The sequence below is a fragment of the Astatotilapia calliptera genome, unplaced genomic scaffold (assembly GCF_900246225.1).
Source record: "Astatotilapia calliptera unplaced genomic scaffold, fAstCal1.2 U_scaffold_1, whole genome shotgun sequence".
NCBI lineage: Eukaryota > Metazoa > Chordata > Actinopteri > Cichliformes > Cichlidae > Astatotilapia > Astatotilapia calliptera.
In genome coordinates, this window is record NW_020535618.1 from 2,194,490 (window position 1) to 2,219,479 (window position 24,990).

General features: G+C 44.2%; 1 protein-coding gene and 1 long non-coding RNA gene across 2 annotated transcripts; both read left to right on the forward strand.

Annotated features, from left to right (window-relative positions):
• Window positions 1–1,361: 1,361 nt before the first annotated feature.
• On the forward strand, window positions 1,362–7,358 carry LOC113017151 (uncharacterized). The gene is made up of 3 exons (XR_003271397.1): window positions 1,362–1,415; window positions 3,247–3,322; window positions 7,271–7,358. It is a non-coding gene; the product is annotated as an uncharacterized LOC113017151 (long non-coding RNA).
• Window positions 7,359–12,800: 5,442 nt separating this feature from the next.
• LOC113017291 (programmed cell death 1 ligand 1-like) lies at window positions 12,801–16,141 on the forward strand. Its single transcript, XM_026160460.1, has 4 exons — window positions 12,801–12,905; window positions 13,660–13,715; window positions 13,819–14,178; window positions 15,969–16,141. Exons 2-4 carry the CDS (start codon window positions 13,667–13,669, stop codon window positions 16,139–16,141), a joined length of 582 nt encoding a protein of 193 aa, XP_026016245.1. The 5' UTR covers window positions 12,801–12,905; window positions 13,660–13,666.
• Window positions 16,142–24,990: the final 8,849 nt, after the last annotated feature.

Sequence of the window (24,990 nt, forward strand, 5' to 3'; positions counted from 1 at the left end):
GACTCCAGGTACACGACGTGCAGCTGGAAACACTTCAAGCAAGTCGAGGTGCCGAGATTCACAGAATTTACAGAAAATGTTACATTTTTGTGATTTATATCGTTATCGGACGATAGATGTTTTATATCGGGATATGAGATTTTGGTCATATCGCACAGCCCTAGTAAGGATAGAAAGGATGATAATACATAAATACAATAGTACACAGAATAAATGCACTGCTCCAAAAACAAAGGGAAAACTTACACAACACAATGTAACTCCAAGCCAATCACACTTCTGTGAAATCAAACTGTCCACTTAGGAAGCAACACTGATTGACAATCAATGCCACACACTGTTGGATTAGACAACAGGTGGGAATTATTAGCAAGACATCCCAATAAAGGAGTGTTTCTGCAGGTGGTGACCACAGACCTTCTCTGTGCTGATGCTTTCTGGCTCATGTTTTGGTCACTTTTCAATGCTGGCTGTGATTTCACTCTAGTGATAGATTGAGACGAAGTCCACAATCCACACAAGTGGCTCAGGTAGTGCAGCTCATCCAGGATCACATCAATGTGAGCTGTGGCAGGAAGGTTTGCTGTGTGTCAGTGTAGTGTCCAGAGCATGGAGGCGCTACCAGGAGACAGGCCGGAACATCAGAAGGCCGTAGGAGGGCAACAACCCAGCAGCAGGACCGCTACCTCCACCTTTGTGGAAGGAGGAACAGGAAGAGCACTGCCAGAGCAAAATGACCTCCAGCAGGCCACAAATGTACACATGTCTGCTCAAATGGTCAGAAACAGACTCCATGAGGGTGGCATGAGGGCCTGACGTCCACAGGTGGAGGTTGTGTTTACAGCCCAGCACCGTGCAGGACGTTTGGCATTTGCCAGAGAACACCGAGATGGCAAGTTTGCCCCTGGCAATGAAAGCAGAATCACACTGAGCACATGTGACAGACGTGACAGAGTCTGGACACAGCGTGGAGAACCTTCTGCTGCCTCCAACATCCTCCAGCATGATGGTTTGGCAGTGGGTCAGTTATGGTATGGGGTGGACAGCCTGCACAGCCCTCCATGTGTTCATCAGAGGTAGCCTGACTGCCATTAGGTACTGAGATGAAATCCTCAGACCCCCCTGTGAGATCATATGTTGGTGCGGGCAGCTCTGGTTTCCTCCTAATGCAAGACAATGCTGAACCTCATGTGGCTGCAGTGTGTCAGCATTTCCTGCAGGACGAAGGCATTGATGCTGTGGACTGGTCCAGCTGTTCCCCAGACCTGATTCAACCCAGCACATCTGGGACGTCATGTCTCGCTCCGTCCACCAACTGCACCACAGACTGTCCAGGAGTTGGCAGATGCTTCAGTCCACGCCTGAGAGGAGGTCCATCAGGAGACCATCCACCACCTCATCAGGAGCATGTCCAGGTGTTGTAGGTCATACAGACACGTGGAGGCCACACACACTGCCGAGCTTCACTTTGACTTGTTGTAAGGACATTACTGTAGAGTGTTTTTCCTCTTTGAGTGTGACTCCAAATCCAGACCTCCATGGGTTGCTACATTGGATTTCCACTCATCATTTTGTGTGATTTTGTTGTCACCACATTCAACTATCTAAAGTATTTAATGAGAATATTTCATTCATTCAGATCTGGGATTCTTATCTTTGTGTTCCCTTTATTTTGAGCAGTGTGCAACACAGAGTCAACAGTGCAAGTGTTGGAAATGTCAGTCGTCTCAGGAAGGAGTGTGTACTATATTACTCTTTAGGACATTAGTCCTTCGCTACACCAACGAGTCCTCAGCAGCTGTTTATTTATTGATGGTACGACTTATTTTATTACAACACTGGTAGAATAAACAGTTTTTACTGAATAAAGTTACAAGTTTAAGAGTCAGTAACTCACTTTAAATATTGTTTGTATTTGATTGAGCCTCGTCTTCATATTTGCTGCAGCCATGATTGTGACCCTTCTGTTATAATCCTGACTTCAATAATATGAAAATTATTTAAACATTATATTTAGAACAATGTAAATGTGTGAAATGAAGAATACATTGAAATGATATAAATAATGTAACGTCAAAGATGAATTATTGCTATAGAAGATTTAATACTTAACTGGTTGCTTCATGAAGGCTGAATATGAAATATTTGCTCTGTAGGACATAACATAGCATCTATAACAGTTTCTAACAAACAAACATATTCTAATAATAAACTAAACAAAGGAATTCACTTTCACTCGTTCATCAGTAAAGTCAGAGGTTGAGCTGGAGCTCGTGTCCCGTCACACCAGATGTGAGAGTAGTGCGTTTGTTCGGTGCAGCATAACAAACTGGCTAATTAAAGTCTATATTTACACTTTTTATTTGAATATTTTATTTAATTTTATATGAGTAACAATAACAAAGTGAGCTGCACTGAAAACAGGTGAGCGTGTCAGTGTTCACAGTAATATTCACAGGAAATCTTAACACTTGTTAGACTTTTTAAGCCATGAGGAGGTTTTGCTAAACTCAGAATCTCCTCTAAGCTGCACTCTGACAACAGTCCAGCTCCATCAATGATCCCATTGTAGTTCTTATTTCTTACATGATGTTTATAGTGAGTGGGCTTCTTTGCATGCTGCTCAGTGTCTTTGTCCCTTTGATGGGGTGTTGTTGTCACCCTGCTGGGTCCATAGGAGCCTCTACCAGGAGGCTGAGGGGCAGCGTTGGAGGTCATCAGTGTTTTTAGCCTGAAGTTAGCAGAGAGGCTAAACTTGACTCTTTGTTGCATTATAGAGACAGAAGTTTAAATAGTGTTTAACAGGACAATCGAGGCTAAAATGGTTTAAAAGATGAACTCATTAAAAAACACTAACAAATCTTCATGTTTCAAATACTGAGAAGCTTCAACAACAAATATGTGTTCAAGCCAGCATGATGTTTGCTCCTGTAACTGATTGTTTTTCCATCTTGTTCTCTGAATATTTACCAAAGGCTCCATAACTAATGTCATTCATTTTGTTTCTTATCATTGAAACTGTTGTAGAAAATCCACTTTGTTAAGAAAACAGAGAAGCGACGTCTTTATATGAGACTTCAGAAAAATGTTGTACAGGACAAACTGAACAACATCAGAGCGACATCATGACTTCCTGTAACTTTTCTCTGTCCAGCTAAACATGAGTACCTTCCATTTTCTCCTGCAGAGCATTCTGGGTAAAGTCAATCGTGCACTGATGTCCTGTGTGTGTGTTTTATTGTGCAGATGCAGCTGCAGTCGGCTCAGCAGTGAGAACTGAAGACGTCAGTCAAAGAGAAGGAAAAACAGTCAGAGCTGAGAGGTACAGCTGCTCTTCTTTTAGTACAAACACCATAAATCTGTTGCTCACAATCAAACTTTATTGTATGTTTAAGTTTGTGTCACTTTTCAAACCATCGTTACGAGTGCTTCCCAGAGACGATGAGTGAAAGAGCAAAGAGTAAATTATGAATCAAACTACGGCCACACAGACTCAAGCGTCATGTGGTGAATAACTTCCAACAGCTGGATGAATAAGATGAGTTAAAGTTTATATATTAGTCTTTAACAAGGATTTAACCCTTGTGATGTCCACGGGTCATTTTTGTCCTCTAAAGAAATCTTTTGCTATCAAAAATGTATTTGTTATTCATCAAATGGGCTGAAAATAACAGAAGTTATTCATTACTATACTATGAATGATTGGAATAAGTTTCAAGTAATTTGATTTATTTATGTGGTTTTTATTGAATTTTATAACGTTGTGTGCCCTCGTGGACAAAAATGACCCCAAAGTACAAAGTGTTGCAAAGAGCCGTATTTTCACACCATACTGTTTTCAAACATCTTTGATCTTGGATCACTGATGTGTGGGGTCAAGCACTGGTCATAACAACCACAACAGGCAGCACAATGAGGAGGCAGGTGCTCTATATTCAATGAAATTTTATTTATACAGCGCCAAATCACAACAACAGCCGCATCAAAGTGTTTCGTATTGTAAGGTAGACGCTACAATAATACATACACAGAAAGTATCCTCAAAAGCATCCATTGCACTGGAGATTTGCATACTTTGATGAGCATACTTTTTTTTACCATGTTGTGCAAAGCAATGACCAGTAGGACAAAGCACATATTGTCCTCTAGTATAATGAGGAGGGAGAATCAATGTTCAGGAAGATCCAGGGTTAGAAGATATAGAAAATATTGTCAATATTTAGAGCACATGCTACCCTTTCTCTGAAAAAGCACATCAGCCACCTGCAGAAGTGGAAGAAGGCTATGAAGTGAAGAAAAGTGATGAAGAATCTGAACTATGTTCAAGTAGGTTCTCAGGCATCCAGGACATGGTAGTCTGAGGAGCTTGGAGAGAAAGTGACTGGGCTTCTTGAAGTTTCTTGAATTTTCAGAATGTGAAACTGAAATAGAAGATGTGTCAGAGGACTACACATCATCCATTTCAATTATGATGAAGACAAAGAATCAAGCAAGAAAGAGGAGTCAGCTGAGACAGAGGAATATTTGCAGTAATGTGAGGAAACATTGATCTGGTCTTTTGTCCTTCCCAGTGACAGACGATGCATGACTCTCTCATGTGCCTCAGAGAAAGACAATCTACCACAGTCCAAGCACATACACCAGGTCCCATACTCCTTCAGTTGCTTTTCTACTCGAGTACTGAAAGCATTATACACCATGTATTCTGCTTGTTTTATGCTTTTTAACGTTCACATACCAATAGAAACATCAGAGACCAAGTTGGGGTTCAGTAACTTGCCCAAGGACACCTTGGTAAGAACTCCAGACTAGAGCACACAGAGATTGAACCAACAACCATCCAATTAGCAGATGACCTGCTCTACAGCCAACTCGATGATGAACAAGGAGGGACAACAAGAGAGGAAGAAAAATGGACCGAATGCAGCTGTGGGTGTGTTGATTCTTACTGCCGTGCATCCAGTAGAGTCGCTACGGCCAGTTTATGACATCCTGAGTCTGGTAGAGAAGTTTTCATGCTGACACAAGATTAATCATAGAAGCACAAAAAGGACATAATTTCTTGATAAAGACACAATAGATGATCGTCGTTCATGACACAAACGTGCTCCCATTTGAGGTGTATGATGTGTGTTGGTGTTGACTTGACTTGAAACACAAGTGGGTGTTCCTCCTGCTGTGATGTAAGATCCTGGTACTGATGTGACTGTATGAGCACCAAGTCTCCTTCAGAGGACTCTGTCCCCTCCAACAGAACATCCAAGTAAACCAGGGAACTTTGAGACAAAAACATGGGCAGCATGTGATGCAGGTCCAGCTGTACATGGAACATGCTCGTGTGCGATGGCAAACCGTCTGTCCTGCAGTCAGGACACGAGTTGTCCCTAACATTGCAGGTTTCCAAAAGAAAACAATCACCTGTAACAGCTTGTTTACTGTATATGCCCCTTGGCCTGCAACTGCAGAAAGAATGCTGTCCATGATGGGACCAGTGCAGAGGAATAAACCTGAGCTTCCTCCTGCACTTGGGTCAAATATGGACACGCCTTTGTCCTCATGAAAGTTTGCCTTCACTCAGACTCATGCCCTCCTACCATGCCAAAATATAGAAAACTGTCAGGCAATGAGTTGGAATAAAGTTGAATAAAACCTTGAAACACAGAGATGGATGATATTTTATACTTGTTGCTTCAAAGCAAACGGGGTCATTTTTGAGCCCTGAGGACCACAGGTGTGATTATGTGCTGCCATTTAAAATTTATAGATGGTTCAAAAAAAGAATTCTCACTAAAGTTCAACATACAGCACTCTGTATGTTGAACTTTAGTGAGAATTTAAAAAAAAAAATTTTTTTTTTAAATATTTAATTTAATTAAATATTTAATTTTCTTGTTTTATTTTCGCTAAAAACAGGGTTTATTTTTTGTAAACAAGGTCTGGTGGCCCTAAAGTGTAAAATGTTGGGTAAATTTTGTTTTAATGTGTTGGTCTTAAGTAAAACTAAGGTGTAACACTGAATTGATTGACAATTTATACTTTTTACTTTAAAAAAACAGTCAAATGAAGTGGGGACATTTTTGACCCCTGAGGACCACCAGTGTGATTATTTGCTGCCATTAAAAATTTTCAAACGCTTGAAAAAAAACTTTCTCACTAAAGTTCAACATACAGCACTCTCTAGTTATTCAGATAGTCAAAATTATCTAAACAATTAAATATTTAATTTTCTCAATTTGTTTTCGCTAAAAAACAGGGTTTATTTTTTGTAAAGAAGGTCTGGTGGCCCTAAAATGTAAAATGTTGAGTAAATTTTGTGTTAATGTGTTGGTCTTAAGTAAAACTAAGGTGTAACACTGAATTGATTGACAATTTATACTTTTTACTTTAAAAAACAGTCAAATGAAGTGGGGACACTTTTGACCCCTGAGGACCACCAGTGTGATTATTTGCTGCCATTAAAAAAATTTAAATGGTTCAAAAAAAAACTTTCTCACTAAAGTTCAACATACAGCACTCTCTAGTTATTCAGATAGTCAAAATTATCTAAACAATTAAATATTTAATTTTCTTGTTTTATTTTCGCTAAAAAACAGGGTTTATTTTTTTGTAAAGAAGGTCTGGTGGCCCTAAAATGTAAAATGTTGAGTAAATTTTGTTTTAATGTGTTGGTCTTAAGTAAAACTAAGGTGTAACACTGAATTGATTGACAATTTATACTTTTTACTTTAAAAAACAGTCAAATGAAGTGGGGACACTTTTGACCCCTGATGGCTCACATTGTATGCAAATCGGGAGGACATCACAAGGATTTAAAAGACGACACTGATGAGGCGAGCCAGATTTCTTCAGGCAGGTCGTCCCAGGATCGAGGAGTCCTCACAGCAAACATTCAGTCGTCTTTAAGTGTGAGCTGGGAACAGTGAACAGGGTTGTGGCTGCAGCATCTCAGGATGTACACACTGACTGGGACACAAGCACCAGTTCCACTAAATATTCTGGTGCCAGTAACCTGTTAAGATGGAGCAATTTGATGTTATTTAATCAGTTTATTTTTCATCCTGCAGTTAAAATGTATCAAAACAAGATTGTGTGTCTCTGCAGATGCTGTGTGATCTGACACACCTGCACAAAATGTGTCAGAGTTCAATAAGTTACATTATTGTAACTGTGATGCGTTCACTGACATGTCCTGATGCTTTGCTGTATATAAAGAGAACAGAGAGGCTCTGCTTTGTGCTTATATTCTCCTCCTGTGTGTTTGTGTGTGCAGAGTTTCTACCAGAGCCAAATGTCATCTACTCCTCACTGAAGTCGTCCACCAGTCCAACCACTGGGATCCAGCTGCTGCTCTCTAACTGGTCCCCACAGCAGCTCAGACCTGACACATTCACTGTAAACACACTGGTTTATATTCTGTTTGTTCTCCTCATGAAGGAACATGAGTTCTTTGGAGTCATAGATTATGAATTTATATTTTTCTCTTATTTTAACAGCTACAGGTGTGGTTTGTAATACGATGGAGATCCTTTACTCCATTATTAAACAGCCTTCATCTACAATGTGTTAGAAGTTTCTTTGAGTGAGATTATCTTGAACACAGTCATGTGTTTATATTAGTGCCCTCCAATAGAATTGGACTATTAAACAGCTCGATGACAGACTCACTGCGCATGCTCGTTAGTGCTGGTGCTTGTATTCACTGACCCACAGATTTGAAATCAGGATGTTGCTCACAGATACGAACAACATTTGTGTCTCTGAGCAGATTTTACCAACCACTGTGGAAATTCACGAGACTGTAATAAGTGCATTGATGCTTATTGCTGCTCTGTCAGCAGTGAGGGCTGGAGGCTTGTTTTCACCAGAAGTGACCACCAGAAATATCACAGTGACAGGTAACAAGTGTGAAGTCACCTGAAAGTGGACAATAGTTTAGGTGGGCATTATTTGAAAGGTTTATTTGTGTTTGTTTTTTAAAACAAACAAAAAACCTTTTCTTTAATGAGAAAGTGGCTTTTTAAGTTGCTGCTGGGTCAAGATTGTGTGGTCTGTGCTGCCACCTACTGACGTTGAAGTGTAACAACACTGACTCCGCACCGCTGAAAATTCAATGTTTCCACTTTGTGAATGTGCAGCAGCTGTTTCGTGTCTGATATGGAGGAGACGTCACACTAACAGATTTAAACTTTACAAAATGTCTTCTGTAAATACTTTTTACAGGCTTGTTCTCACCTGCTGTTCACAGCTGGTCTTATATCACACAACCTGCTCAGTGACGTCACACAGGATCAGGAGTGCTCAGATTTTCACAATAAAAGCTTGTCACATGTTTTCACTGACACTGAACAGAATATGTTTTGGTTCATGTGGACGTGAGAGCGTCACACAGCTGGTCTGTGTTCTTTTTCTTACTGATTTTCAGGTGTAAATAAATTCATTTTAAGACATTTTAACTTTATGACTTCATGAAATGATGGTGATACAAATGCAAAAGTTCATATCTTTGTTTTCATCCATGGATCGATCCAGGCAGGTGGAAAGACTGTTCAATATTTGGAGTCACGATGGAGAAATGTGGTGGTAGAGGGCACGGTGGCAACAGTGTCCGGCAGCCTCGCCTCTGTCAGTGCGCCCCAGGGCAGCTGTGGCTACAATGTAGCTGCCATCACCAGTGTGTGAATGTGTGTATGAATGGGTGGATGACTGAATGTAGTGTAAAGTGCTTTGGGGTCCTTGGGGACTGAGTAAAGCGTTATACAAATACAGGCCATTTACCATGAAAAGCACAGCAGTAACAGCAGTCACACTTTGCATTGTTTTTAACACTTCAGTTCTTTGTGTGTTAGAACTCCACTAAAAAAAACACGAGCAGTGGGGCTCACAGGCCGGTCGTCTCCTTCTGGTAACAGAGCTCACTGCAGGCAGACGGACAGACCCTTGAGTGGAGTGGACACTCGCTGCGCTTGGTGCTGAAACATCTGAGCCCCACTCTGAGCTTCAGCACCAATGAACCCACAAACAAAGTAATAGTCCAGTCATCATCCTCTCAGAGTGCAGGCGGCCTTGACTCTCAGTTACTCACACCTCAGTGCTCTGAGGATGAGGTCAGCGCTCAGCTGCTGGGGCCTACAAATATGTACATTACACACTTTAAATAGAAATAAGTTTCTCATCCATCAGTCATAAAATCATTGTATAATCCACACTGATGTCTATATCACAGCCAAATGTGGGCCAAGAAATATGTATGTGTTGATTGGATGGGTTGTTACTGACATCTGGTGTTAGTAAGAACCCATTAAACCCAAGTCAGAAGCACCTTTATAAAAAATATTTTCTAAGAATATTTGTAATATGTGTTTAATAATCTTATTTTACCAGCTGTACATAACCAACACATTTTACCTTACTACAATGACCCTGTGCTATCAGAACCCTTCTTCACAATGGTTATGATTATTATTCTTTATACTGATATATTCAAAAGCTGGTGAAAATACACAGGAGTCAAAAGTGCTGATCAGACCAGTCACAGCAGCAGGCTGTGTCAACTCAATGTGTTGTTACATCAGGTTACATGTAAGGTCACAGCGTAGATTTCCCACTGAAGCATAAACTGGGAATGAGAAGTGAACCATCTTAATATTGCAGTAAAACCAGGGTTAACCCTGAAGTTACCTGGATGAGACTAAATCCTGGTTCACAGTGCAGACCTCTGATCACTGATGATGGAGAAGAAAAACAAATCAGGCTGAATGTAAAACATTTGCTCTGTAGGACTGAGGTCTTTGTTATCACCACCGGGTGCCTCACAGCAACAAGGTCCTGGGTTTGATTCCAGCACAAATTTTACCCAAAACACAACATGTTTGTCATGTATATTCGTTACAGGGCAAGTTTAAAAATTGTGTTTTGTGACTTTTTGCAATGCACTTGGTGTGTAAATGCCTCAAGTCTTAATCTCAGGATATAACTCAAAACTTTATTTATAGTACTTCTCATACAGTAAGGAAGCCACTCAAAGTGATGTACACATTAAAAGCAGAAAGAATATACATGCATCACCTTCACTACACCCTTTCATCACCCCTCCATCCCCACTCCCACACCCAGACATCAGACACTCATCATACAGAAACACTGGAGATTAAAAAGAAATGATAAATAACAGAACAAGGCTACTACATGAAAAGTGAATAAACAAAGAAAATAGTAAATACATCAAAAGTAAAATGAAATAAAGTAATAAAGTGCAGCATGATAAATAAAAGATGGTCAACAGTCTCCTGTCCTGAGGGCTCTGAAGTGCTCGTAGCATAAAAGCAAATCAGAAAGATGAGAAGGTCCTGAAACACTGAGTGTTAAAAACAAGTAAAAGGATCTTAAAGACGACTCTGACTGCAGAGACGATAACATTGGTGTAATTAAGGCTGTGGACTTGATTTTTAAAGCAGCTGCAGTGACAAGTGTTTCTTTGAAAAACTAAAAACATGAGCACCGCAGTAAGCAACCCTGCAGTAGATGAAAGCAGGAGTCAGTGTCTCCACATCCTGAGTGAGTTGGAGGAAGTTTGCTGCCATCCAGGATTTAATATGTAAGATGCAGATAGATCTGACTGGCTCTGTGTCATCAGGAGACACAGCAACATCATCAGTGTAATCGTGTGTACTCATTCTGTCTCCTGATGACATCACAGCCTGTAAATGTTAAAATCACTGGTCCCAGATCTGACCCTGTGGAACGCCATAGCTCAGTTTGTAGCTCCTGGATGAAGATTCATCAACACGTACAAAGAATCCTCCATCTGTGCAATTTAATCCAGTTAGAAACTCCGAGAGTATCAATCACTGTCTCTAAACGTCTGCAGTGATCCACAGGATCAAAGCACTGACATCAAGAGGAACCAACACAGATCAAAGAGTTTCTCTGACAGTTTGCTTTACATAAATATTTAACCGCAAGCAAATAACCAAAACTTATCAGATGGTGTGGAGCTGTCACCATCTGGGTAATGAAATGTAACTCAAACAGCTTCTGATACTAAACTAAAATAGTCCACACAGCAGCTCAGACCTGAACACATTCAGTGTGAAACACACTGGTTTATATTCTGTTTGTTCTCCTTGTGATGTTACCCTCATACAACTATCTATCTATGCGTTTAAATATGTCATTTTTATAGTTAAACGTTTTTAACTAGTTTAATGTATTCTCTCTCTCTCTCTCCTGTCATGGTGCTATGTTTCAGACCACTTCCTTTTTTGCTTCTTCATCAGGAGGAGGAAGGGCAGGGTCCTTCTTGTGTTTTTTAGAGATCACAACCGCAAAAACAAGAATGATCACAGCAAGTAATAAAACAGAAGCCATCAGTCGACCATGATGACTTCTACCAACTCCATCTTTCTCCTCTCCATCTGTGGTTCCTCCTGGTGGAGCTGCAGGTGAGAAACATGTGTGAGGTGTCAGCTGATCATGTCACACATCATCAACAACATCTTTAGAAACAAACATCAACAACCAGGAAGCAGCTTCCCTTCTGATCACACACACACTCAACTCTACTCACTCACCTGGAGGATCAACAACACTCAGGCTGATGATGCTGATGGGTTTCCACGAGCGTGTTTCTCTCATGAAGACACGACACTAATCGTCACATTCTTCAGAATCAAAGACACGTCTCCATCCTTCATCTGTCTGTCCTGCAGATCCACCCGGTTCTTAAAAGATGGATGCTGGTCATCTCGAATAAACTGCTTGTCTCGGTACAAAAGAACATATTCTGGCTGCAGGTCAGCTCTGCTCCATTCTACTACTATGTTGTTATTTGGAGCTCGACATGTCAGAGTGACGTTCTTTCCAGACTCAGCTGTGATGTTTTTTGTGGCCTGAAAGAAAAACAACACAGAGCAGCAGCCAATCAGAGTGAGGCAGAGCTTATGAACTAGACGAGAGAGAGAAGTGTACACACTGGGTCCAGCACATCAGGCTACATGGCCCACCAGACAGCTTGCACACACACACACACTCATTGCCTGTTCTTATTGTCTTTCATGCTGCTCTGTTGTATGTTAATTTCCCCTTGGAGATAAATAAAGTCTTTCTGATATGAAACAAACACACCAATATACACACACATACCTGCATATACAATGTCTTGAAAAAGTTTTCATACCCCTATAACCCTTCCACATTTTGCTGCCTTACAACCGCAAACTTAAATGAGGTTGTAAGGGAGGATGGGTAATGCAGTTATAAACTGTTTCTTTTACAGCAGACTCTTCTCTTCACAGCTTCATTATACAAACTGTTATGTAAACGTGTGTGAGTACATCTAAAAACTAACATCCACTTTCTCACACGACAGAAGAGGTTTGGTGACAGCTGAGACCTGCGTCCTCTCTGTGAGCAGCTGAAACTAAAGCAGCTCGAACATCTAACAGCGGGTAAGAAATAGATCGATATGATTTTAAAATAAAACTCACCCGCACAGGTAAAGCCCACGAGGGAGACAGACAGTAAAGTCCAGCAGAGCCACGGAGATGTTACAGCAAACATGTTTCATGACGCTAATGAAGCACACTCAGACTGCACGAACGGGTTTATGTTGGAAGACTGGAGCCAACATGTTGACACGCCTGTTATCTTGCCTTAGATTTGATAAGGCTGCTGTCAATCACTCACTAGCTCGCTGACACTGGCTGACACTTGAGGAGACCATCCCCCGGAAGTGTGGTAACTAACACTTCCGGGTTTAATTTTGATTTTGACTGTTTTGGCGGTACGCAGGTAACGGAGTTTATAAAAGTTTATTTTGTTATTAGCAGCCCCCCTTCTGCTCCTTTACGTTGGTTGCCAACCGCCGTTAAACACAAAGAAGAAGAAGCACCCCCCTATACCACAAGGTATAGTTATGATGTAAATAAGTATATGTTTAAATATTTTGGGTGAAAGATCTTTGTTTGCATTTGTTAAGTTTGGGAAGTTATTTTAGGTTGTAAACGTTTATGGTTGTGTTGTAAGATTTTAAATTGCACCGCTGTTTTTCTCTCTCTCGGCTATTACAGTGAGATTGAGGGTTTCTCGCCATTAAACCTAAAGATCAATTTGTAAAGTGTTGTTTCAAACGTATGTAATTAAAATTTTACAGCAGTGAAATTTAACTCTGTTTCAAATACTGAGCTTCGGGAAACATTAAAAGTGCTTTTATTTCCGTTTCTATATTTAAATATTGTTTTGATGCATTCTCAATCATCCAGGAAAGTAAATCTCCAAAAGTTGATTCTGTTCATCTGGACGTAGCGTTTTGTGGGAGAAACGTTTCGTCACTCATCCAAGTGACTTCTTCAGTCTCAGCTGACTGCAGGTTTCCCCGATCTTATAAACAGGACATTTGCATAATGACTGTAACCAGCTCAGTGAAGGAACAATGGGCTGGGAGGCCAGTTCCTTAATCTTACTGTACTCATGGCCATTGATCAGTGGGTTTTGGTCAGTGGTTGTTGATCAATGGTCATGAGAATTTGCATAATTAAGATTAAGGAAAATCTAAATTTGACTTTGATGTTCCTGCAGGTTCTCATCTGCCTGTTTTTGTTCCTGTTGTAACTGAACTTTGACCTCATGTGTTCATGACTCTTCACCTCTGTCTCCTCACAGGGAGAAGATGAACTGCAGGATCTCGCTGGTCCTCATCCTCACCTCGTGTGTCTCTGGTTAGTTACAGTTCACTTCATGAACTCCAAATTAAAACCACAACAACAGGTTTGTTCCAGTTCTCAGAGTGTCTGCTCCTCTCTCTCTCTGTCTCCTCAACAGGATCATTTGTAGTGAATGTGACTCAGACCTCCTGTCAGGCAGAGGAGAACCACAACATCACACTGGAGTGGACGTTCACAGTAGAAACAGGCAGATCCCCCACATATCTAAACATCTACTGTGAACTGATAACTGATGATAAACTCTCAGTTCTGTATCATGTCCACAATGGTGCTGAAGTCTCAGAGTCTCAGGATGAAAAGTTTTCAGGACGAGTTCAGGGTGACAAAGACGCCCTCAGAGAAGGACGAATCAGACTCCAGCTGTGCAAACTCAGGACTGAGGACTCGGGTCAATACAAGTGTCAAGTAAACACAGATTATGGCTTCAGCTCTGCGAGCTGCAGACTAAACGTCACTGGTAAGTTTTAACAAGTCAAAACTGAACAATCACTTTTATATTTATGGTCTGTTAAACTTTTATTTGCCATGTTCATGATTTATGACTGAAAAACATGATGTGTTGTGTGATATTATTCTGTTATTATATGTTACCTTATATATGTAATCAAAGTAGTTGAAGGATGATACTGCTGTAGATCATATTATACCCTTTAATATAGAGTGTGTGATCTGTATGTAGTTTAGTTCTCATTATACTTTTGAGTTAAAAGAACATATTCACTGATTAGTTTATTAGATAAGTGTGCATCACTCTGTATCCTTGATCTGCTGTGAATGTATTACATGCTTAATTGTTGAATCATGAAGAGAAAGGTTGTAAGCAGGAGACTCTGTGTCTAAGACAGGGGAGATAGACAGACCACATTCCACACCCCCACCTTACAGAAAGCAGAGGAACAACTGCCGAGGTCATAACTTAGGCGCCGTAAGAGAGAAAGAATGTTAATGTTTGGTCTTTTACGACTAGGTGGGGGCCACTAGAGACTATAAAAAGCTGAGCAACCCGTCACCATTTTGAGACTTGCTGTGACCCTCTTCAGGCATGTCTCCCCATCATGATGGTCCTTATGCTCTTAAGTGTTGAATTGTATGGAAATAAATGATTGTTGATTGAGCATAAATACACCGAGTATTGTCCTTCCTTCAGCCCAAAGATTCAAAGAATTGGGAGATTTCAACAGTTGTTCATGTCAAACATCCTGATGGTTCTTATTTTATTTCTGCACAAGTAAATGTGTTAATGTCTTTTACAGCAGCTGCTGATCAACTCACATCCCAGAGACCAACTTCACCACCACAAGAAGAGAGAAAGGACTGGAAGATTATTGTAATTGGCCTGACAGCAGCAGCATTATTCGCTCTGATTGTGTGCACTTTACTTTGTGTCGTGCTTAGAAAAGTGCCAAATTTCTGTACAGCTGTCAAGTTTCATGAACTCTCAGGGACAAAGTCACTAAACCAAGATACGTCCTGCCTTTGACGTCTACTTGATCTAGTTGATACGAACTCTGTAAATGAACTGGTTCTATATGTTGCTTTCATACACTATTCAACTTACCTCATTCACACAAATTCACAAAAACATTTTTTGTATGTTTTTCTATGCAAGTCGTTTTTGTATAACACAAATAGATCGAAATATATGTAGATATTAATAATCTATATTTTACAAACCGCATCTTCAAAAACATTGGCAAACTTTCTAAAACTGTAATAAAAACTAAAATCTGTTATTTGGTCATTCACTTCAACTTTGATTTAACAAGAAAATTAACAGAGAAACATTTTCAGTGTTTTCAATAACAAACTCATTTCTATTTGATAAAACATTTAAAAATCTATCAACGCAGTTGGGACAGAGGTAAATTTAACACTGGGTCATTTCACCTTTTCTTTTAATTTCACATCTTAATCTTTCTAAAAGTGAAGAAACTGGTTTTTACAATTTTATAAGTAAAATTCTTTCCTGATTCTTCTCTTCATGAGGGGATGGGAGCAAATGTAGCTCCTGTTTAAGCCAAAATCAGTAGTGCCTTCACATATGTGCAAATCTCTGTGTCTCCTTGCTTTAATCCTGCTGAACGATTGTCAGGGAACAAACAGTCTCTTCATGTCTGATAAAAAGATGGCTGCTGAGTAATAAAGTGAATTCCTTTCTGCTAATTTCAAGACCCAAAGATTTAATATCTGCTCTCTAAAGATGACTTGTTGACTTTTTGTACAGTTTAATAATTGATCTTGCATCAGCCCTGTTGAAGAAAGCTCAGCAGCGCCTCCATTTCATGAGGGTTCAGAGATGGAACAGGCTGCAGACTGACCTACTAGTGTCCTTCTATCGTGCCACAATCCAGAGTGTGCTGGTGCACGCCATCCCTGTGCGGTACGCTGATTGTACAACAGCCAATAAGAAGAGACTCTAGAGGGTCATCAAAACTGCAGAGAAGGTGATCGGCTGTCCGCTCTCCTCCCTGGACTCCATTTCCAGCTCTAGATGTCTCTCCAGATCCAGGGCGATTATGAAAGAGCACCTTCATCCTAACCACCACCCATTCAACATCCTGCCCTCTGGAAAAGGGTTCAGATCCATCAGGTGCAAAACCAACAGACTAAAGAGCAGCTTCTTCCTGTGGGCTGTCAGAACAATTAATGCAAATTAAGAGTGTGAGCAGATCTCTCCCATACAATCATACAAGCAATATGTTGCTGCTTTCTTGCTTTTGTGCAATATTTTGTTCTTCTGTTCAATACTTCAGCAGATGTCCAATCTCCATAGGCCCCTCCATTCTTAGTTATTATTTATTGTATTTTACTACAGTGAAATACTATATACTATATATATAGTTTTTCCTTTTAGGTCTGATGATTGTCCTGTGAGCAGCTGTGGCTCAGGAGGGTCGTCTACTGATTAGATCAGGACAGCAGTTTGATTCCTGACACCTTTAATCTGCAAGGACAAGAAACGGAACTGTGAGTTGGACCTGATGGATCCACCTGAGTGTGAAAGTGTGACTGTCAGGTTAAACACACTTAGATAAAGGCACATGAGAGTCAGTCTTGTAGTAAGAAAGTGCTTACACAGTAAAAAAAAAAATGGCTGCCGGTCCATGTAAGACTTGATGTTGTACGAGGCTGCTGTTGTCATCATCCTGATGACAACATCTCTAAGGTTAAGCATTACATACCGCGAATGGATCTTGAAGAACTTATCCATGCCTTTGTTATTTCAAAATTAGACTACTGCAACTCCCTTTACCTGGGCCTCCAGTCCTCCCTTCTTCATAAACTACAACTTGTCCAAAATGCAGCGGCGCGCCTTTTAGCTGGTACTAGAAGGTTTGATTCTATTACCCCGATCCTTGCTGCCCATCAAAAATCGGACTGATTTTAAGATTTTATTGCTTACATTCAAAATCGTAAATAATATTGCTATTTAACTGAACTTCTCAGCCTGTCTACTCCTAGGAGAGCACTTTGATAATCAAGTCAAATGCTCTTGCTGCAACCTAGGTCATGGCTGAAACCCGGAGGTGATCGTTGTCAGGGTTATATTTTTGGGTTGTCATTTATACTTAGAAACATATAATACTGTTTGGTTTGGCAGTTGGGAAGCTCATCTGTAAATGGGAGGTTGCTCTCGCTATCCTGGTTGTTGTGTCCTTGGGCAAGACACTTCGCCTACCGCCTACTGGTGTTGGCCAGAGGGGCCAAAGGTGCGATATGGCAGCCTCGCTTCTGTCAGTCTGCCCCAGGGCAGCTGTGGCTACAACTGTAGCTGCCTCCACCAGTGTGTGAATGTGAGAGTGAATGAATAGTGGAATTGTAAAGTGCTTTGAGGGTCTTGAAAAGCGCTATATAAATGCAATCCATTATTATTATCATTATCATATATGCTTAGAGGTATATAATCTATTGCATATTGATAGAATGTCTCAGGGCAGCACGGTCTTTACTGTTGTCGCACAGCAAGAAGGTCCTGAGTTCAATTCCACCATCAAGCCGGGGTCTTTCTGTGTGGAGTTTGCATGTTCTCACCATGTTTGCGGGGGTTCTTCCCGGCTTCCTCCCACAGTCCAATGACATGCAGTGGGGGATAGGTTAATTGATTAATCTAAATTGCCCATAGGTGTGAATCTGTGAGTGCAAATGGTTGTCTATGTCTCTGTGCATCTCGCCCTATGACAGCTGGGATAGGCTCCAGCGACCCAGGAAAGGATAGGCGGAAGTGAATGGATGGATGCATAGAATGTCTCATCCTTAGTAGTTGTTCACAGACACACACACACACACACTCACACACACACACACTGGTACTCTTTGTTCGCATATATGCCTGTGTCCAGTGCTTTGCTAGCTGCAGTAGAATTGTCTCGGCAGTTCCAGCAATAGGTTTGTGCCTAGATAAACCTTACAATCGTGCCTCTGCCATTGCTGCACGTATTACCAGAGCCTGTTCTTTAAGAAAGAAACACTTGTGAACTTCTAAATCCTTCTTGCTTGTTGTCTCATTTGTTGTGTGCTGGTCTGTTACATTTTCTAAAACTACACTACACACAACTTTACATTCAGATTGAAAGTGTGCACACATGTAATGAAAACAAAATCCATTAAATCATTTTTGTCATCTCCAGTCTTTTCCTTGTGCAGTAATACAAGGAACGATTTGCTGTCAGCTCATTTTTGTCATGGTCCTGGGCCATGTGGGCCCAGTATTCTTAGTTTTCATGTATTTTTGTATTTTGTTCTTTATTTAGGCCATGCTTCCTGGGTTGATCTGTTACGTTGTTCCTCATGTGTTTTCCCTTCGTGACTCTTACCCCCTGTGTGCCCCTCTGTGTATTTATGAGCCCTCGTCTCTCTTTGTGCTTTATTCTATGTTTTCCCTAGCCCGTTATGTCTGCGTTCTTCCCGTGCTCTCTCTCCTCCTGTCTGAACCTCTGTGCCTGTACCCGTCAGCGTTATGTTCACCCCGCCCTGTCTCGTTATGGTTATCTGTGTCACCTGTGTTCCCCGTGTGTTCCCACTTTCCTCGTTAACCCTCTGTGTATTTCTGTCTGCGTCTTCCTCTGTTCGGCGTCGCGTTCTCCCTCATGTTGTGTGTAATTCTCCCCGTGGTTCGGTTCCTTGTACAGTTCATGCGTTAGTTTTCCCAGTTTTAGTTTATTCTGTATTGCTTCCCGTGGCCAGCAATAAAGCTGTGTTTTTTGAGTTTATCTCCGTGTCTGTGAACCTGCATCTTGGGTCCTTCCCCTGCCTGCCACACAACGTATCATGACAGAAGAACGCGACCACAACATGGACCCAGCAGTTCACAACCCCTCCGCGGACCGACAGTACGACGCGAGCATGCCGGACCCAGCGACACAAAGACTGGAGATTGTCCGGACAGTGGAGTCGCTGTGCGACAAGTGGCTGCACTGTTCCAGTGAGGAGGAACGGGAGGAGTTCGCCCGCCAGGTAGGGGTGTGCGTGTCCGTGTTCCCCTGGTTATGGGAGACGCTGCACCCCCTCGTCAGCGACCTTCTCGTCTCCGCTCTCCGACTCCGTCCGCAGCAGCGGCCCGGTGGGCGTGCACCTTCACCAGAGCCGTGCCATCGCGCCGTTGCCCCGCCACCTCATGAGCCAGTGGCGGTCAGAGTCGGAACGGTGAGGCTCACCACGGACACACCATTGGCTCACACTTCATCAGCTTCCGCATCTTCGCCACCGCCTGCCTGCACGGAGATGCCCGAGGCTGTTGACTTCGGTGAGGAGGAGCGGCAGCAGGTGTTGCGAGCGTATCGGGAGGATGAGCTACGCTGGAAGCCCTGGCTTATCTCCGAGGAGGAGCTTCCGCCAGCCGCCCCGCCTCGGACCGGCCGCCCGTCCTCGCTGCCTCGATCGGACTACTCTTCTCCCGCTTCCTTTCTGGCGCGGATGTGGTAGGAAGACGAGGAGCCAGTCATCACAGAAAACCAAGTTCCATCCGCGTCCACTTCAAGACGGAAGCGGCGTTCACGTCGCCGTCGCTCATCGCTACGGCATGTCTCGCCCTCCACTGAACGACACGAGGAGGCTGTGGAGGTAATGGATTTCGACCTCGAGGAGCGGCAGAGCGCCGCATGCGCGCAACTGGAGGAGGAGCAACGGGGGAAGCCAGGGCTCGCTCCTCACTACGGTGAGATTTTCCGCGGGACACGCCTGGCCTTTGGGGGCCCCCGGAGTTGCCAGGAGCTCCCACCTGACGCTCCGCCAACACTCGCATCCTCAGCCTCTGCGTCACCGCAGGAGGCTCCACTTTCCGCGTTAACGGGGCCCACGGCCAAGAAAAAACGGCGTTCGCGTCGTCACCGCATCACCCGATGCTCGGAGGTGAGTGAACCTGTTCTGTCAAGCCAAGTTTCCTCTGAGCGGGCGGCATGTGAAGTAACTACAGACTTAGCCGGTGATATGGCTAGCAATGAGCTATTCACCAAGCCACAGGCTAGGGACAGTCCTTCTCAGCCGATTATGACTGCTTCACTCAATCCTGCAGGGACCACAAAATCTACACATAGACTGAAAGAGACTTCCACTGATTCTCAGGGTAATAGTGTGAGTAGTGGGGTGAAGGTGTTTCCTTTTGTGTCTTTTACCATGTCTGAGGTTCCATCCAAGTCTGAGCTATCTGTTTCTGAGCCTGACCTCAAGAACTGTGTTTTCTCAACTCCGGGGCCCTCTGAAGCCACAGTAAGCAAGGATATTGCAGAGTTGGCAAATCATGGATTAAAGTGTAACATGACTAGTGATCCTGTTTTCCCTGCTACTCTTGTGTTTAATGAACTGAAAAACGGTGAACGCCGATCATAAACTCACTCTAACCTGTCAAGATGAAAACATAAATGCTGATCATGGTAACCTGGACTGTGTAACGTCACAATATGAATTCTGTCTTCCTGAAGGTCATACACAGGGTGATTCTGAACTGTTTTGCACCAGTACCTCCACTCAGGAGATGGAGGCTGAGATCAGGGTTAATGTGACACCGTTTTCTCCTGTCTCTGTGAACTCATCACTGGATAAGATTTTAGCCTCGAACAATGTTGTAACCACTCACTCTCAGCCTGAAGCGTCACCTGCTTCAGTTAATGGTTTACGTACCGTTTTGCCTGTATCTGTCTCTCCACTCAATATAGTCATCACTCTGACGCCACAGATCACTGCGGGTGCAGGTTCCAACAAACACATCCATCCAACACACCACAGTCATGCTACCACGGTGACATTGGTTAGGTCCATACCTGTGTGTTTACTGTTTTTTCAGGAGTTAGCTCCTGATGATCTAAGCCTTGTTTTTGTGGATCGAGTGGCAATTCTTGTTTTCCGTATGGTTGAACCAGCTCCTCTGAGCCGCACACTACCATCGGTTAAGTCCAACCAGCTTATGTTGGCCTCTCCTAGGATTACTGAGACTGGGCCAGTAACCTGCGAGCCACCTTGGACTGATGCAGACTCTGGGAACCTAATGATTGCTGGCTCTGAACTGGTGGTCCCTACCACTGTTCACTTCACGGTTTTTCATGCCAAGATGTTAAGCCCTATAGACTGTTTTCTACCTGTTTTCTCTCTCTCTGGGTTTGTGCCTCAGCAGCCTGTGTTTCCTCAGCTCCTAGTCCAGCCAGGGGCCTACATAACTGTTTGTCCTGCATCTGCTGTTGGACTCCCAGGTGTGCCTATCCGGCACCCTGCGGCGACACCATCGCTTCACGTCACGTTAGCTGGAGGGTCCGAGGGGCCCGTTCAGCCACCTGTCTCCGCTGGAGGGTCCGAGGGGCCCGTTCAGCCTCCTGTCTCCGCTGGAGGGTCCGAGGGGCCCGTTCAGCCTCCTGTCTCCGCTGGAGGGTCCGAGGGGCCCGTTCAGCCTCCTGTCTCCGCTGGAGGGTCCGAGGGGCCCGTTCAGCCTTCTGTCTCCGCTGGAGGGTCCGAGGGGCCCGTTCAGCCTTCTGTCTCCGCTGGAGGGTCCGAGGGGCCCGTTCAGCTCCCTTCCACGTCGGCTGTACAGGCTGCTCCTCAGTCTTCTAGGAATGGCGTGAGCTTTCTCTCCGCCTCGGACTGCCTTCTGCTTCAGCCGTCTCTTCCAGCTGGAGAGCCCGAGGGGCCCGTTCAGCTCCCTTCCACGTCGGCTGTACAGGCTGCTCCTCAGTCTTCTAGGAATGGCGTGAGCTTTCTCTCCGCCTCAGACTGCCTTCTGCTTCAGCCATCTCTTCCAGCTGGAGAGCCCGAGGAGCCCGTTCAGCTTCCTTCCACGTCAGCTGTACAGGCTGCTTCTCAGCCTTCTAGGAATGGCGTGAGCTTTCTCTCCGCCTCAGACTGCCTTCTGCTTCAGCCGTCTCTTCCAGCTGGAGGGCCCGAGGGGTCCGTTCAGCCTCCTGTCTCCGCTGGAGGGCCCGGGGGGCCCGTCCGGCCACCTGTCTCCGCTGGAGGGTCCGAGGGGCCCATCCAGCCACCTGTCTCCGCTGGAGGGTCCGAGGGGCCCGTTCGGCCACCTGTCTCCGCTGGAGGGCCCGAGGGGTCCGTTCAGCCTCCTGTCTCCGCTGGAGGGTCCGAGGGGCCCGTTCGGCCACCTGTCTCCGCTGGAGGGTCCGAGGAGCCCGTTCAGCCACCTTCTGCTACGCCTGGTCCAGCCTGTGCTTCATCCGCTGCAGCCTCAGAGCCTTCGTCCGCTGCAGCAGCCTCCGAGCCTTCGTCCGCTGCAGCAGCCTCCGAGCCTTCGTCAGCTGCAGCAGCCTCCGAGCCTTCGTCAGCTGCAGCAGCCTCCGAGCCTTCGTCAGCTGCAGCAGCCTCCGAGTCTTCAGCCTCGTCTGTCGCGGCTTCGGCCTGTGCTTCGTCTGGTCCTGTGCCCACCGGGCCATGGCCAGCACGCCTGACACTGGAGAGCCGCCGCTGCCTTCCGCGCGGCCGGCCCCCTGAACTGCTCCGTCGTCTACTTCGCCGCCGCCCCTGCCTTCCCCGCGGCCGGCCCCCGGAACTGCTCCGTCGTCTCCTTCGCCGCCGCCGCTGCCTTCCGCGCGGCCGGCCTCCTGAACTGCTCCGTCTCCTTCGCCGCCGCCGCTGCCTTCCGCACGGCCGGCCTCCGTACCAGCTCTGCCACCTGTGCCACCCGCCTGGTCGGCCCCCCGACCGTGTGACCCGTGAACTCTTGTGCCTGTGGGCTCTGGGTCGGCCCCCTGAACTTTATTTTGACTACAGTCATGTGCTCCTGTGTTTTCTGTTGTTTGTTTTGTTTCCCGTTCTGGTCCCTCCGTCCTGGTCCCCGCCTCCCGCCCTGGGTGGGTTGTTTTCTGTTTTTGTTTCTCGGGTTTGGGCTGTCAGGAGCCAGCCCTTTAGGGGGGGGTGGTGTCATGGTCCTGGGCCATGTGGGCCCAGTATTCTTAGTTTTCATGTATTTTTGTATTTTGTTCTTTATTTAGGCCATGCTTCCTGGGTTGATCTGTTACGTTGTTCCTCATGTGTTTTCCCTTCGTGACTCTTACCCCCTGTGTGCCCCTCTGTGTATTTATGAGCCCTCGTCTCTCTTTGTGCTTTATTCTATGTTTTCCCTAGCCCGTTATGTCTGCGTTCTTCCCGTGCTCTCTCTCCTCCTGTCTGAACCTCTGTGCCTGTACCCATCAGCGTTATGTTCACCCCGCCCTGTCTCGTTATGGTTATCTGTGTCACCTGTGTTCCCCGTGTGTTCCCACTTTCCTCGTTAACCCTCTGTGTATTTCTGTCTGCGTCTTCCTCTGTTCGGCGTCGCGTTCTCCCTCATGTTGTGTGTAATTCTCCCCGTGGTTCGGTTCCTTGTACAGTTCATGCGTTAGTTTTCCCAGTTTTAGTTTATTCTGTATTGCTTCCCGTGGCCAGCAATAAAGCTGTGTTTTTTGAGTTTATCTCCGTGTCTGTGAACCTGCATCTTGGGTCCTTCCCCTGCCTGCCACACAACGTATCATGACAATTTTAATCTGATGTGTTTGAAAGTTTAGTGATGACATCCTGTCTGATGGCACTTTGTTTACAGGCAGCGTTTTAATCACTATTTTAAAGACACTGTGTATGAATGTAACAGCTCAGTGCTGTCTGACAGCATTAGCATTGTTAGTTACCTTAAACAGGCTGAATCCACCGCTGCACTGTGAGGATAAAGACTCTGTGTCGCTCTACTGTCACGTCTTATTCTTCATATGTCACAGCTGAAGATTTTACAAGTGTGAATAACACGCCACGTGCAGAAACAACAGCCTGTACTCTGCAGCGCAACAAGAAACCAGAGCCTAAAGTAACTCTGGTGACGCGCTTTCTCTCTAACCAATCAGAGAGCTCCTTACATCACTGCATAGCTCACATTCCTCCGTCAGGTTGTTTCTACTGGAACATCCTCAGCAGAACCAATAAAAGGAAAGTAAACTGCAAAGTAAATTTTTATTGATAACATAAAAATATGATCCCTAATTTGATTTTGAAGTTTACTTATTTTTAAAACTACATTAAAAAACATTTTGAAAATCCTGAAAAATATCAGAATTTTACTTTTTTGAATGGGGTTTTTAGTGAGTTATTGTTTTCCACCTTTTTCATTTGAAAGCAGTGCTCCACATTTCACATTTTTTGGATATGAGTTGTTTCAAACTGTAGACACAGATCTGTCTGTTGAATTGAATCGTTCAATACTCGAGAATCACTTTACTGACTAATGAATCATGATTCACAAGCCCAACGGACTCACTGACTCATCCCTGTTGCTGTTAGCAGCAATGTATCTAGCTTATAATTAAAATTGTGGAGAAAAAACACAACATCCAGTATCTTAACAAAAAATTTCTGCTCTGAACTGGAAGAAAAAACCCTGAGTAGAAGCTCACATCAAGAAAATAGCTCCTCCGTTCACAGTAGCATCGCTCTGCTAACATGCTAACAACACATTTGAGCTACTCACCCCCTCCCTCCTGTGCTGAATCATAGGTCGTGTCCAAATTCATGGGCTGCATCCTCCTGAGGCCGCATTTGTAGACCGATTACGTCACAGCGACGCGCCGAAGGCTGTCCAAATTCATAGACTCCTCCGAATGCAGCCGACAAATGCGTCCTCCTTTGCCCTGAATTTGTAGGATGGGTCGGGTGTGTCCTTCCTGGCCCACCATATCCCAGAATTCATAGCGCGGCACAGCCAAGCTCCAGTTTCCGGCTAATGGCGGCCGCTACTATAGAGCGAACGAATGCTCCCTGTCACTACCCGATCCGTACCGGAAACCCGATCGGTACCCCGCATGCGCGAAAG